This window comes from Lathamus discolor, chromosome 2 (genome assembly GCF_037157495.1).
Source record: "Lathamus discolor isolate bLatDis1 chromosome 2, bLatDis1.hap1, whole genome shotgun sequence".
Taxonomy (NCBI): Eukaryota; Metazoa; Chordata; class Aves; order Psittaciformes; family Psittacidae; genus Lathamus; species Lathamus discolor.
Window position 1 is genome coordinate 51,742,356 of NC_088885.1, and position 15,237 is coordinate 51,757,592.

The 15,237-nt window shown below is 44.9% G+C and overlaps 1 protein-coding gene across 1 annotated transcript; it reads right to left on the reverse strand.

Moving 5' to 3' along the window:
- Positions 1-5,200: 5,200 nt before the first annotated feature.
- On the reverse strand, positions 5,201-14,688 carry INSIG1 (insulin induced gene 1). The gene is made up of 6 exons (XM_065666812.1): positions 14,542-14,688; positions 13,841-14,229; positions 11,997-12,121; positions 11,138-11,304; positions 10,394-10,493; positions 5,201-7,529 (listed from the first exon to the last, which is right to left on the reverse strand). Exons 2-6 carry the CDS (start codon positions 14,211-14,213, stop codon positions 7,500-7,502), a joined length of 795 nt encoding a protein of 264 aa, XP_065522884.1. The 5' UTR covers positions 14,214-14,229; positions 14,542-14,688; the 3' UTR covers positions 5,201-7,499.
- Between the last annotated feature and the right edge of the window lie 549 nt (positions 14,689-15,237).

Below are 15,237 nucleotides of genomic sequence, written 5' to 3' on the forward strand. Positions count from 1 at the left end.
GCAGTGGTTGAGTCACCATTCTTGGAGATGTTTAAAAGATGCGTCACTTAGGAACATGATTTAGTGGTGGACTTGGCAATGTTACGCTTATGGTTGGACTCAATGATCTTTTCCAGTTTAAATTATTCTGAGACAATCCACATCCTGTCTGTGCAGCCTTCAGTTGCTGCTCTTAGAGGCTATGTTTCCTGTGCCAAAGCAATCAGCTCCATAGGGTTGCCTTGAATCCCCTGTGGTGTCTAAAGTCGTGGTCATGTCTGTGTTTTGCAACCGAGTTCCACTAAGAGAATCACTAGTCCCTAAGTTGTATCTTCAAGTCTTATTCATACTGTGGTCAGACTCTCATTCCAGAAGCACTGCAAGCTGTTTGAGTAAAGATTAAGTAAAAACTAAACAATGGCACCAGGACCTACTCTGGTGATACCGAGCGCTTTCTTTGCATGAAAAGAAGAAATTTGATAAAATTCTGAGTAAGAGCATCAGGAGTGGTTATCCTATTAGATACTTTAACTATATTCTCCCACTTTCAGCTGATAACTCAGCTGCTTACAACTGTGTGGCTCTTTTCCTGATGTTTTTATTCAATCTTTTCCAACATATCCTTAAGCAAAGGGCTTAGGAGGTGACCTAAGGGAACCTTGGTAGGAGGATGACCTCCAGCCCTTAGCCATGACAGTCACTGTAGCTCTGCTATGGCTGTTGCTCACTTCTGAGAGCAGAACTCCAGACCTGGAGCTGGTTGTGATGCTCAGTGCATCTCCAGTCCCACTGACTTCACCTGTGATACACTTTACGACCCTGTTTGAATCCTTTCTGGGATCAGGGTTAGTCAGTGACTGCATTGTCTGTGTGCTTCAGTAGAGAAAGGACAAATGTTTAAAACCAGAGGTTGCAATTAAGTTCACTGCTGCAGAGCTCTGTACAGAAGTGAACAAGCTCTGCTTGTCTGGACAAGGTCTCTGCTGCACAAGAGAGCCCTTGAAGTTTCGATTTCTGCCCTGTTCACTTTGCTAATGCTGGGTAAGTCAGCATGGTATGTATCCCTGGTGATTCTTCCTTAGCTACAGCTCTGCACCTCCCTTAGCTTCACAGGGACTTCCACACTCCACTGTCTGATCCGTGCCAGTCAAAATCTGGAGTGGGCTTGCATGATGCTGTTGCACCTCCTTCCTACACCAGATCACTCCACCTCTTCCACCAGCAGCAAATTTCCTTTAGAAATCAGAGCCCATTGCTCAGCCCATCAGCATGGCTCCATGCAGTGCCCAGGCTCCTACACTGCAGGGTCCTGGTGCAAGAGCTCAGCAGCACAGAAGCCAATGGAAGGACCCTCCACCCCTGGTCTGCCAGCTGCACACCATAGCTATCAGCAATAACAGGCAAGTTTTCTTGCTTTTGGGTGACACCAGGTTTGAATTATACCTAGCATTAAATTCAACAGTACCTTGTTTCTTAGAAAGCAGCAATAGTGCAATAGGTATTAAAAACTGAATGATGGCTTGTAGGTTTCAGAGTTAACGCACAGCCTGAGGTATCCCATCTCCAAGAGCTGCTGTTTGAAACCACAGCAGTCTCCAGTACAACATGACAGCTATGTAGCTGGCACTGCAAAACTGATCTTTCAAGGGAGACAAGTTTGGGATATTTTGGTTGTTTTTTTTAACAAAAACATTCAGTTCATCTTCTGAAATGCAACTGTCAGAACAAGGCAGAGATCCTGCAGAACAAGTCGGCTCCCTGCTTGCTCCTCCAGGCACCAAAGTGGGTCCTTCCAGCAAGCTGGCTTTTTCATTGTGGAAAGAAGTTCAGAAACGCACAGAAAAACAGGAAAAAAATTATCCTGAGAGTAGAGGCTGAGAATGAAAAGGTCCAGACAATGTAGCATGCAGACTACAGATCCAGCATGGGTTTTTGCTGCCCTTCAAGCCACCTTTGGGGTAGCAACGGTCCAAAGGGTGATGAAGCCAGTGTTGAGACTGCAGGAGGCTGTTTAGCTGAAGGGGAATGAAGGAAGAAGAAAATGATGACACTGGGTTGGGAAATAAAAGATAGATGAGGGTAGTCATGGCAGTCAGGTGAAGCTCCCGATGACTGGAACAAGGGTAATATAACCCCCATTTTCAAGAAGGGGAAAATGGATGACCCAGGGAACTACAGACCAGTCAGTCTCACCTCTGTGCCTGGCAAAATCTTGGAGCACATTCTCCTGGAAGGCATGCTAAGGCACATGAAAAACAACAAGGTGCTTGGTGACAGCCAGCATGGCTTCACTAAGGGGAAATCCTGCCTGACCAATTTGGTGGCCTTCTATGACAGGGCTACGTGATGGACAGGGGTAGAGCAGCTGATGTCATCTACCGGGACTTGTGCAAAGCGTTCGACACTGTCCCACACAACATCCTTGCCTCTAAATTGGAGAGACATCAATTTGATGGATGGACCACTCGGTGGATAAAGAACTGGCTGGGTGGCTGCACGCAAAGAGTTGTGGTCAATGGCTCGATGTCCGGCTGGAGACCAGTAATGAGTGGTGTCCCTCAGGGATCGGTGTTGGGACTGGTCTTGTTCAACATCTCTGTTGGTGACGTGGACAGTGGGATTGAGTGCGCCCTCAGCAAGTTTGCTGATGACACCAAGCTGTGTGGTCCGGTTGATATGCTGGAGGGAAGGGATGCCATCCAGAGGGACCTTGACACGCTTGTGAGGTGGGCTGATGCCAACCTTATGAAGTTCAACCATGCCAAGTGCAAGGTCCTGCACCTGGGTCGGAGCAATCCCAGGCACAGCTACAGGTTGGGCAGAGAAGAGATTCAGAGCAGCCCTGTGGAGAAGGACTTGGGGGTGCTGGTCGATGAGAAAATGAACATGAGCCAGCTTCAGTGTGTGCTTGCATCCCAGAAAGCCAACTGTATCCTGGGCTGCATCAAAAGGAGCGTGACCAGCAGGGTGAAGGAGGTGATCCTGCCCCTCTACTCTGCTCTCATGAGACCTCACTTGGAGTATTGTGTGCAGTTCTGGTGTCCTCAACATAAAAAGGATATGGAACTGTTGGAACAAGTCCAGAGGAGGGCCCTGAGGATGATCAGGGGACTGGAGCACCTCCCGTATGAAGACAGGCTGAGGAAGTTGGGGCTGTTCAGCCTGGAGAAGAGAAGGCTGTGTGGGGACCTCATAGCAGCCTTCCAGTATCTGAAGGGGGCCTATAGGGATGGTGGGGATGGACTGTTCATTAGGGACTGTAGTGACAGGACAAGGCATAATGGGTTCAAACCCAAACAGGGGAAGTTTAGATTGGATATAAGGAAGAAGTTCTTTACTGTAAGGGTGGTGAGGCACTGGAATGGGTTGCCCAAGGAAGTTGTGAATGCTCCACCTCTGGCGGTGTTCAGGGCTGGGTTGGACAGAGCCTTGGGTGACATGGTTTAGCGTGAGGTGTCCCTGCCCATGGCAGGGGGGTTGGAACTAGGCGATCTTAAGGTCCTTTCCAGCCCTGACTATTCTATGATTCTATAGTGAGTGAGCACAGAGATAATTACTAAAAGTGACCAGGAATTTTCTGAAAAAAACCCCTTTATGACTTTTTGTGCAGTAATACATTGTTTGTAGAATGTATCATCTGTACTTTGAATTCTGCCTTCGAAAGGTAAGCAGAGAGACTTTATTACTACACAGGCATGACGATTGTGATTTTATGGCGTATGTGACTTATCGGTACCCCATGAAGACAGAGCATTGTCACTGCACAACAGGAAGATTTAGTTAGATGCAGGGAGGTGACTCCGAACTATGCATGAGGCAACTTATGTAGTATTTCACTATCTCAGAGAAATCACCATCTATAGTTTCCTTTATTGGAACCTTGGATTCCAACAACCCCACCCACTGGAAACTTGGAAACCCACTGGTTTCCAAGATAGGGACCTCAGTGATCTCCAGTATAAAGTATGCTTTGTTCAATTAGTCTGGCGTGTAATGCTTTGTTCTCATGAATTTTGGAGCTACTCTGATGTGCAGGAAGGCAGTTGAGACTTAATTTCATTATTCATCTCAATACGGTTCAGCTGTATTCAGAGAACAGACTATGGGCCCTCCTGTGGCTAATTTAGCACCTGCAAATCCCCATGCTTCAAGCCAAAGGCTGAATAACCTACTGAAGGAATCTGCAGTAGTAACACACAGGTCAAATCATCAGACTTGCTGGGAAGACTTCTCTTTTTTTCTGTATAAACTGTACACACTTGTCCTGTCACAAGAGCAGACCACTGTGCCCTAGCTCTCAAAGGCCAGGATGTATCCCACAAGTGTGTGTGTGTGTGTGTGTGTGTAAAAGAGTGTATGTCTCTATATATACACACACTCTTTATGCATGTAATATTCATTTTTTTTTTATATGTATTATATATATATACAAATGAAATATATATGTATTTACTTCAAGAAAATCTGAGCAGAGTTTCAAGGCAAGCATCATACCTGAAGGAGGTGAGCCATGCTCAGATTGGAGCTGTTAAAAGCTACCTCCTCAGCTGCCATGGAGCATGCACTGAAGTTAAGCAAACACAGGCTATTTAAGATAAAATAGTTAAGAACTTCCTAATGAAACCTTCTTCAGCTAAGCCAGCAGGCTCTGCACTAATATGAACATCGTTCCACCACGAACATAGTAGCTTCTAGAAGTCTGACATATTTTAGTGCAGTAAAAGTGAGGACTTTTTGTCTAAATTTGCAAAATGCTATCTACCCTAAATCAGATGATGCAACAGTTTTAGAACTGCTTAGCCTCATCAGCTGTGCTTACCCATTCTCACTGTTTGTACTGTTTATGATGCTTTGGACTTTAGTAATCATTACTGTTGAGTAACCAAGGCACAACAGGAATTTGCACATTTACTCTGGTGTCTCCATATTTCGTTTCAAATTATGGATTTCAGAATGCTGGAAGATAATAGTAGTAAGATTCAGTACCTTAAGTCATAAGGTTACACCACTTTCTTGGTACAACAGCAAGACTGATTTTCTTCAACTGTATAACACAGGCTGGAAGGCTCTCTAAAACCTCATCTCTCCAAGTTCAGTTTAGAATTTGTTTTAAACCACTGAGTATGCATGACTGAGTATTTGTTATGCAACCATAACAACTGTCCTTTTCAACAAAGATTCCTGCATAATGTGAACACAGAGAACCCAAGGCAAACACAACTTGATCTTAAAACTTTAATAGTAAAAAAAGTGTAAAACCAAACACACCGCTGAAAACTTATCAGTAAGAATGAGAATTTACGCGTTCAAATTCAGAATAGTGCAAATTTTCTTCACTCCCCTCCCCACCTCTCGCAAACTTAAATCACTTTGGTTAAGATACTCAGAAGTATTGGCAAAAACTGAACTTTGACTGAACATTTTTGGCTGCATTATGTCTAACACGTACAGATTTAGTTTCAGTCTTTACAAATAAATCTTAAATACTTCTCTATCAATCAAATATTCATAGAGAACACTGTCATCTTTACTTACATCTGGTTTTATAACGTTTTGAAATTGGTTTCAAGATGGTTACAAAACTGTCTTCCCCAGAAGGTAGCATACTCCTTAAAACAGCTGAGCTGATCCAGTCCTGATCCAAGGATCTGATTTCTTCAAGTAGTCCTATAAAATGTGTTTATTTATGTTTTAAACAGTTGAGGAAGGATCTTATACCAATGAAATTACTCTTGATTTACACCAAAGCAAGATTAGAATTGGGGTCTGCTCTGTAATATCGACTTTATGCTAAACTTTTCCTGCTACAGAAAAAAAAAACCACCAAAAGCACAAGCAGCAGTTATAGCATTCCCTTAGAAAAGTGAAAGCAGCCAGAACACTGCTACCTGGCCTCAATGTCTTTTTGATGGGTCAGTCTTTGACTGATGCCTGTAACTTTATCTGAAGCCATGTAAGATTGGAAATGCACGCGCACACACACACACACAAAAAGCATAATACAAAAAGGCAAATACATAAAAATTTACAAGTAAACCATAACCACAAAATTGGAGTATTTCTAAAAATTTGGGTTCGATGAATGATACAACGAAACTAGCTTTACTAGTTAAATAAATTATTGCTCCATTTGACTCCATGCAGCATTGAAATGAACTCAGAACCCTCTTCTCTTTTATCTCTCATCAGAAATGATCGATATTGAAGAGAACATGAGGCTCAGATTTACTGTACATTGCACTTCAACTTTAAGACCTAATACTTGCTACTTAGGTCTCCTGTGGTCTAAGCTATCAAATGAATATGTTGTGCTCACCAGAACTAAGTATTAAGAAACACCAAATGTTTTATGTAGTGACATAAGCACTTTTTTCTTTTCTTTTTTTTTTTTTTAAGAAGGCAATCACAGATTGCAAGTTCAATAGGGTTGTGAAAAAACAAGTAATGATCTCCTTCAGAAACTGAACTGAGAAAACAAGCTGTTCGCTATTTTTCACATACAGTTTAACTCACATTTTAGGCCCGCTTCCATTTCTAATCATTCCAGTCAAAACCCTGACTCAGAAAGGGGAACAAGGACACCTCTAGGAGGAAACTATGAATCTAAGGACTTGGGGACAGGTACTCAGTGGCCAACCAATGACCTGCAATGCTCATTTTGTAGTGACACCAGGCATTGAAGATATCCAAGACCTCAGTGAAGCATATGTCTAATATTAAGCAAGAATACTCACACACACTGAAATTTTTTACTGAATTGGGGCCAGAACTCGATTCTTGCAAATCTAACTTGCAAGCTTGAGAAGTAATAGGATTTCCAGCCAGAATGTCTTGTATAGTTCGTGTTTGAACAAGATTGTCTACTGTTCACCTACCGTACTGAAGTAGCTTAGAAATTCCAAACTGAAGTGACTTCTTTTTGTCCCTCCAACCCTCTCCACCATCAAAGACAGAAGCTTAATGCAGCATTACAAGTTAGGGCATGATTCCTTCATAAGACTCCTAAAAGCATTAGTGCAATGCCTTTAATCTGTTTTGATCACTCTTATTTTTAAATAACCCTATTTTTTAAAGATTTTGATAAATACTATTCCTATTAAACCATACTTCATCATTGTTAAGCACCATCGATCTACTTCCTTTGGGCACTGATACAAGAGCTTGTAATTAAATTTCAGTTTCAAGGCTTTAAAATACGGCAGCTGATTCAATAACTTACATTGGAATCTAATACTTGGAAAACTGCCACTTAGCCTGAGCAGTTGTATGCAACTTGGTGTTAAACTCTTCCAGAGAACAGCCATATGCAAACGCTTATGTGGTAAATCAGGGTAAGATTTCAAGATAAGCAGTTAATTTCACTTGGCTATTCTAAGAGTGGATTAATATTTTTTCCACAAGTCATTTGTGCAGTGAGCCCATAAAGAGATTATTTTTTCTAAATAATCTTCAATTTAAAACAGGAACACATCTTCGCAATGTTGCTTTCACACTGGCACCATGCTCTCTTCTTCAAAGACTTAGTCATTGTGTGGTTTCTCTGGAATACCCTATGGATAAAAAAAAGAAATCAAACATGATATATATTAATGCCTTCTGATAAGTGACTACATTATGCATTATTTTCAAAGATTAAATAGTCAACTAACTTCAGTTAGGCTGAAAATGGACACTAATTCAGCCCTCTTTCAAACTGTCTTCAAGCATATGTTGCTTTATTTTCCAATCCAAGTCTGTTATCAGACAGGCTTACTAATTTCCTCCCGAGTCCCTTTTCTAATACGAAACCCTACAGTATGCCAGTGTAAGAAATTTAACCAACTTTTCTTTAAAACAAAGCTTATTGTATGTTCTCATTCTAGAGTCAAAATGCAAATACATTTGCAAGTACTGAATGTGTGCACATACAGCTCCTAGCAGTATCAAACTAAGTATTTCTGAGGTCTGAGTTTTGAACAGCACCCTAGCTTGCCAGATACTGAAAGTAAGGGTTACAACTCAAAATGAACTGTTGCCATCCATTTAACCCAGCACTGACTGACAACTTCAGGTGTCAGAATGAGCAGTGAGAGCTGATGGCAGTTACTGTATGTATGATCACTTGAAATTCAGTGATTGAAAAGTAGCAAGCATCTCCCAGCTAACATTTCTCAGGATACGGATATCACAGGGACACTTCTCATTCTGCTTCTTCTAATTCCTTTTTTAACTGCAAAAGCTAGACAGCAGCTGAGGAGGAAGTGAGGCAACTTTACTACAGGAACTTCCACAGGTGCTGTGTCCTACTCTCGACCTGCCCAGAAATTATCTACTGTTTCACCTGCAATTGTCACATGCAGCCAAAGAGCTCAGGAACTGCAGGAGATAAAAAAAAAAAAAACAAAAAACCCACAGGTTTATTCAGGCTTAGTTTAAAAAGTGCAACATTTCATCTTCTTGCCACATTCACAATGGCTAACAGACAGATGCTTTTGGGTTATCTCTATAGAGGAAAGATCTAGTTGACTGGATGCTACCATTCTATTTTAGAAGTGGAATTCTTTGACCTTCAGCACTGAATGCTTAATAGAGATTTGCAGAAGCATTCCTATGAAAATATTTGGCTTCTCCCAGTTTTTCCAGACTAAGTAATGGTAATGAAAACCACTTGAGGAGATATTTCTAGATAACCAGAATTGAATACTTTGCCTTGGCAACTTCCCTCTTTATAAGGAAGATGACAAGATTGACAAGGAAGTTGCAGGCAGGAGTCAGTCTGATTTTAATTATGTTCAGGTGAGATACCAGGTGAAAAGAAGTCAAAGAAAAAAAAGAATCTTAGGTACCTAAGTTTATTTTAGCTCTTTAAGGATCACTTCCTTTGCTGTCTAACATAAGAAGCAGAGCAGTACTGAAGTACTGTTTATGCCAATGCGAAATACAGAACCCTAGCATATAAGTAACTTTTTATTCTGAAACCCTGTTTGCAGTAACAAAGCTTAAATAAGACTGTATATTAATATATCTTTTTTACTTGATGTGAGTGGCGTGTTTAAAAAGAGAAATTACACCCTCTTTTACCCCCATACATGTAGTCCTGTGAAAAAAGACATACAGAGATTACGCACCACTGGGAATTGAAAGGGGAGTAGTGAGCTTGTGTCTTAAAGAACCTCAGAGCAAACCAAATTGACTGTGAAGTTAAGATTGTGAGCATGGCACCAGGAAATTTGTAACTTGGTATCAAGTCAGCACCAAAGAAAATCCTCAAAAACAAGAGCAGATTTGCCCATGCTCTTGTTCTTTTTTTATAAACAGCCTTTTCTACAAGAGGTTACTCTTAATTTAGTGTAACTGAGAATCAATATGAAAGAAATTGATCTTCAGTGTTAGCCAGTGGTGGTCAAGCAACATGGCTCTCTTGCCCAGCTTGTAAGTAAGCCTGTCCATCTGCAGCATCAAGTTAAGACTGTCCACATTAGAAGTACGTCAGCATCCATCCACTGGGTTTGCAAGGCTAGGCAGAAGAGACAGAAAGCCTGTTCCAGGAAATACTGCTAGCTTTAGACTTAGCTTTTTGTTCATCTGTTGTTCAGTCCCAAAAAGGAGCTCCCCCCTTACTGAACAGTTCAGAGACTAGTATTTCAGCAACTCAAAGTCTACAAATGCTCTTCCTTCTGCAAAAATTAAAGGCACCTAAATCACAGCAGCCTTAGAGAAGTTAATTACTTAAAGAATGTTTTCCAGGATAAAGGACTTATGTAGCAAAGAAGACAGATGTTAGATCAATACAGTATTATTACTATGCATTAGTGTCAGAACGCTTTTCCCAACCAAGCCTTAGGCTGAAGTGCAAGCATACACCCAGGTTTACCTTTAAGTGTACTATAAAGAAAAAATTACTTAAGAACCTAGCAAATGAGACAGGATTTTATACTATATTATCGCATATATTGACTGATACTTGAACTACATCTTGAATGACCAGAAAGAGCATAATTGATAGAGTCATGGAATTTAATGCCATATAGGGACATTTCCTTTCATCTACATAACAAAAATGCTTTACTGCATAAGTAATTACAGAAAGCCCATCTGTGCCTCGGTTTTCTACCTACCTTAGATGTTAATTCGAAATACTGATGTATACTGATGAGAAAGAGTGATAGAGATTCTCAGCAGAAGTGGTGTACTCATTCTAGTCTTATTTAGACTGTTGCTGGAAAAAGTACAGTACAGAAGATACCCTAACACTAAGACATTTCACACTCTACTGGCAACACAGGTTGGACACTTACAATTCAACTCTTGGGAAGATCTATTTATCTCTGCCAATTCATTGAGTCATACCCTTAAAGCCATAGTTTCTTCTTGGACTAACAACAATAGAAGGTATTTGGATTGTTAAAGGAAATGCTAATTATAGAGTAATTACCATAGCCAGTTGGCGTCCTATGTTTCCTACAGTCACACCTCCTGAGAAAAATATACATGGAAGCCAAGAACGGATGTAAAGAAAATCTGGGGATGTATACCTAGTTAAGAAAAGGAAATAAGTTATAAACAAGTTATTATCATCAGTTTACATATTATTAAGAAGATAACAGAGAATTCTCTCCCCGGGCCCAGACAAAAAAAAAAAACAAACAACCCAAACAACAGTATCATAGGAGAAGGAATAGGGAGACCAAATTAAGTCTGTTAACTTACTAAGTTTCTAAACCCCAATATTACAGCCAGCAAAGTTTGGAAATTCTCTGTCCTTAGAGCCAGTTAATGAGATCAAGTGTTCAAGGGCAGGCTGGATGAGGCTTTGAGCAACCTGGTGTAGTGGAAGGTGTCCCTGCCCATGGCAAGGGGGTTGGAATTAGATGGTCTTTAAGGTCCCTTCCAACCTAAACCATTCTATGACATGATTCTATGATACACCAAGCCAGCAGAAGTTCAATTTGCTGAGCTGTTACCATTTCAACATACATCCCAATTTGTTTGCTCCCCACCTTCTACCACCAGTTCTCAATCTCATCATCTGGAACAGCTGGACAATTAGCTGCCTGGACAAATAAAATGTCTAATAAGAACATGCTGTATGTGTTAATCACTAACATCCAGTGCCTGTGCACCCCTGTTTTCAGACATTACATGATAGCTGAAATAGTATTTTAAAAGCATAACTTACTGATAAACACCATTATATACAAGAAACTGGGTTATCAGAGTTGCTACAAAGGCTATTGTAATTCCAAGCCCGAGTCCACTTCTTGAACGATCAAATGTCCACCAAAGACCCAGAGATAAGGCTGCTAGAGTCAGGGACAGCTGGACGTTGTTTGCAAAATCTAGTTTCTGGAGAAGGATGTTAAGGATAATCCTTTTAAGTCTGCAGACACACTGCTGCTGAAACTGAACAAGGGAGAATTCAAGCTGAAAGTGAGCATGGTTCTACGTCTCTAAATACGATATGGTAAGGACCTGGTTGTTAGACCTCCAGAGCAATCACAGCACTTGTTGACTTTGACTGGAGAGTGAGTGCAAAACCAGCATTTTTTAATCACATTGAGAATCTAAAGAATAGATTAGATATAGTTAGATATATTCCAATATATCTAACTTTCATGGACTTTTACCTCAAGTGACCCAGTTATCTGTGCTGATTTAGGTTTTCTGCTCAAACCATCATTATCTTACACAAAGAACACTCTTACTGAGAAGTTCAGTGTATGTCGCCAGTTAATTGTGTTAACTATCAGACGTAGACAACATATTGATTAAAATAACACAACTTATACCATTATACTTGCAGTTAAATCAGACATACTATGATGTCTATCCCTCCCCTGTTCCATATACTTTTAAGTGAACTGTGTTATCCATCTTACAGTAACTACTGCAGTGTGCTGCAGGTCTCTCAGAATTTACCTCTCTGCCAGTAGCACCATCCTTACCTTTGTAATTCTCCCAGATGTGAATGGGAAAGACTGTTTCCACAACAACAAACTAAGCACATGGAGCAACAACATAAACTAGTTCAAGGATACAGCACTTGCATGGTTAATGCCAACGAAAACTGCTATACATCGCATTACGCTGGCCCACTCTCTCTTGAACTTGTGTGGTTCCCCGAGGTGGCTGTCAATGCAGGGATACAGCAGGCCAACAACAGCTGCAAGAGAAGTTAACACTACTTGTACTAACTCTTATACAATGATTACTTCATTATTATTAAACATTAGTTTGGCAAATAAGTGCCTGACAAAGTAGTGAGGTGCTTATCACATTACTGTAAGTCTGATGAAGAGGAGACAATCATTACCCCCTTACTTTAGGAAAGAAATCTACTCTAACAAGCAATATTCTGTTAGAACTTCTAATGCAGAGATATATAATGCAATGTCAGGTATCTGACTTCAAGCTCCTTTTCTCCCATAAGCATGTATCATTTGACATCCCAAGGAGATGCTCGTACCAATAAATAAGAAGATGTAACAAAAGCTTAATTACAGCTAGGAATGGAATATGTGTTTATTGCTCACTTGCAGGGCAGACAGTTTTATGAACTTGACTCATTAGCTGTGAATCAGGCTCAGAATTAAATATTTGCCTGGACGCAGAAGTCTCTTGGCAGCACTGCTTCCTCTCCTTCTACTGGGCTGTAAGTCAGCCTGTGCTCCCAGCCAACTCAGACGCTAATTTAGATACCAAACAAGCAGAGCTGAACTTGGAGAAACACCTGCCATCAGTCTTACTTATGTCAGAGAAAAAAATAACTACTCATGCTATTAACCACACAATGTTTTTATCCTCATATAGCATTTTCTTAGCCTTATCAGTCTGCAGATTGGTTGCAGAAGAAAAACACAGGCTAGTGTTAGCTCAGTTGCTAGCACAAACACTAGATGAGTTTCACTTTTTTAAGCCTTGTGACTCCATGTGTTGTCACCAACTCCAACGTTAGACATGCTGCTTTAACTATCTGTAACATATGTGTGTGTGTCTGTGTGTGTCTCCTTTCCTACCCTCTTCCCTCCATCCCCCTTAAACATCTAAGAACTTTTATTCTCAGAAGGCTACAAGAAGAACTGTTCCAAGACAGACATGTGATTTGATTTTGGAACAGTTTAATCCTTCCGATTAAAGAACTTTCACCTTAAGGTGACAGCTAAATGCCAAAGTTCAATCCAACTGCGACAGCACTACAAGAACTTTGGAGCATAAACCACGGCAACCTCTCTGCTATGCAGTTTAACATTCGAGGTTATGGTTTACCATTCACGCTTCCTTATAATGAGGTTCAATGAACACATGCCGTACCGCTGCATTGACACGGGCGCTGCTGGCGAGGGGAGCAACGCCGCCGCACGTGACTTCCTTGTTTTCGGCCCAGCCCGTGGCCAGTTCCCGCCGCCAGCCAATGGCGAGCGCCTCCCGCCACTCACCAGTTCTCCATCAGCCAATGGCCGGCGAGGGGCGGAGACACGCGGCCTCGCCGCGCCCACCCGTGCCCGCCGTGAGGCCAAAGGGATGGGGGGGGGGAAGAGCGGGTAAAGCCCGCTGTGCCTGCGGGAGCAAGGTGTTAGGTGCGTGGGGAGCGGGTCACGCTGCGGGGAAACGCCACTTTACACACACACACACACACACACACACACACAGTGCACCGCCTCGGAAAGAGCCTTCAGGCACGCGGGAAACGCCACCTGCTATCCACGCGGGTGGACAAAGCTGGCGTGGGCACACGTCCTTCCCAAAGGCACAGTCTGCATCAGGCGCTGTGCGATGGAAGGGCTCACGAAGGTCACGCACCGAGCCCCACCGCCTCTCCTCACCACGGGAGGATGGGGGGGAGGAAACCAAGCTAAATCACGCGTGGAGGTCAGGGACTCACCTGCTGCTGTTCCGCAGCACGGCGGCACCCACCAGGCGGAGGAGAAGAGAGTAGAAATCACTTCGTCGGGGAAGAGCGTCACATTTCGCTGTATCTGCAGCAAGTTCAGCACCAGGGCCATGAAAGCACCGACAACGAAGAGGACCACGCTCCTCTGCACCAGGTGCTTACTCCAGTTCAAGGTGCTGCTGGTGGCGGTGCTGGGGCTGCGCGCTCCGGTACCCACCAGCGTCAGCGAGGGGCTTGAGCCGGAGGAGCTCAGCATCCCGCCCGCCTTGGCGGCCAGTCCCGCTGCCGCGTCCCCCGGCTGGGCTCTGTGCCTCCCCCGGGCCGCGCAGGAACAGCTCCAGCCGCCGTTCTCCAACCTGGGCATCGGCTTCACCGCAGTCCTGAAACACACGCGCAGGGACGCGCTGTCAAACACCAAGCGCGGGACGGCCCGACCCCCTCACACGCACCACCCTCTCCGCCACGGCTCCGAAGGCACCGGGCAAACGGCTTGGAGCCGGCGGGCCGGGAGCCCGGCACGAACGGGGTGACTCGGGGGCCACGGGCCGCGCTGCCTCGGCCTGTCAGCCGCGGAGCCCCAGCAAGGACCCGCTGCTCCCGTCAGACCCGCGCTGTCCCCTCTCCCCCGGGGACAGGGCTCGCATCCCGGCGTACACCCGGCACGGCGGGCGCGGACCTCCCCGCCTTCTCACCTCAGGGGCAGCGCCGCCCGCCGCCTCAGCCCGTGTGGGGACGGCGAAAGGCCGCCGCTCTCCTGCCTCCTTCCCGGCTCGCCGACCCGCGGCCCGTGTAAGGTTTATAAGCCCCCAGCCGCGCGTGTCACGTTACCCGCCGCCGACCTACCCGCGGCCGCAGGCAGCGCCGGGCCCGCCGCTGCGCTCCGCCACCCCTCCCCTGGGCCGGGCCGCGCCGGGCGGGGCGGGGCCGGGCGCGAGCGCCGAGCGCGGGAGCCGCCGCGCCAGCCCGGGCGCCCGCGGCCGGTCGGGTGAGACGGCGCAGCCAATCGCGGCCGGGCGGCTGATATGACGTGCGGGACACACCACCCGCCTCCCCCCGCCGCTCCCCCCCGCACCGCGGCTGGCGGCGGCAGGACCGCGCGGCGCCGCCGGGCCGGGCCGGGCCGGGTCCTCGTACCACCCCCCCCCCCCCCCCGCCGGTCCTCCCCGCCCCGGACCGCGGCCAATGGCGGGCGGGGCGGGAGTGCGCGGGGCGCCCTCGGGGCTCCCCGGTTGTAAGCGCTCCGTGAGGGGGAGCCCCGAGGAGTGGCCGGGTCCTGCTGCGCCCGGGTGTGGCGGTGGCAACAGGGACGGTGGTGGTGGTGGCCTCGGCGGCCCGCCGTGGTGGCTTGTCCCCTAGGGAGATGGCAGTTAGTCATGAGGAAGGGTGAA

Excerpts from the sequence above, each read along its gene's own strand:
- INSIG1 (XM_065666812.1), bottom strand. The coding sequence starts at position 14,213 with ATGCCCAGGTTGGAGAACGGCGGCTGGAGCTGTTCCTGCGCGGCCCGG. Across the intron at positions 11,305-11,996 it reads GCATTAACCATGCAAGTGCT|AAACTAGATTTTGCAAACAA; the intron begins GTATCCTTGAAC and ends ATCCTTCTCCAG. Across the intron at positions 10,494-11,137 it reads GTATATAATGGTGTTTATCA|GTATACATCCCCAGATTTTC; the intron begins GTAAGTTATGCT and ends TTTCTTAACTAG.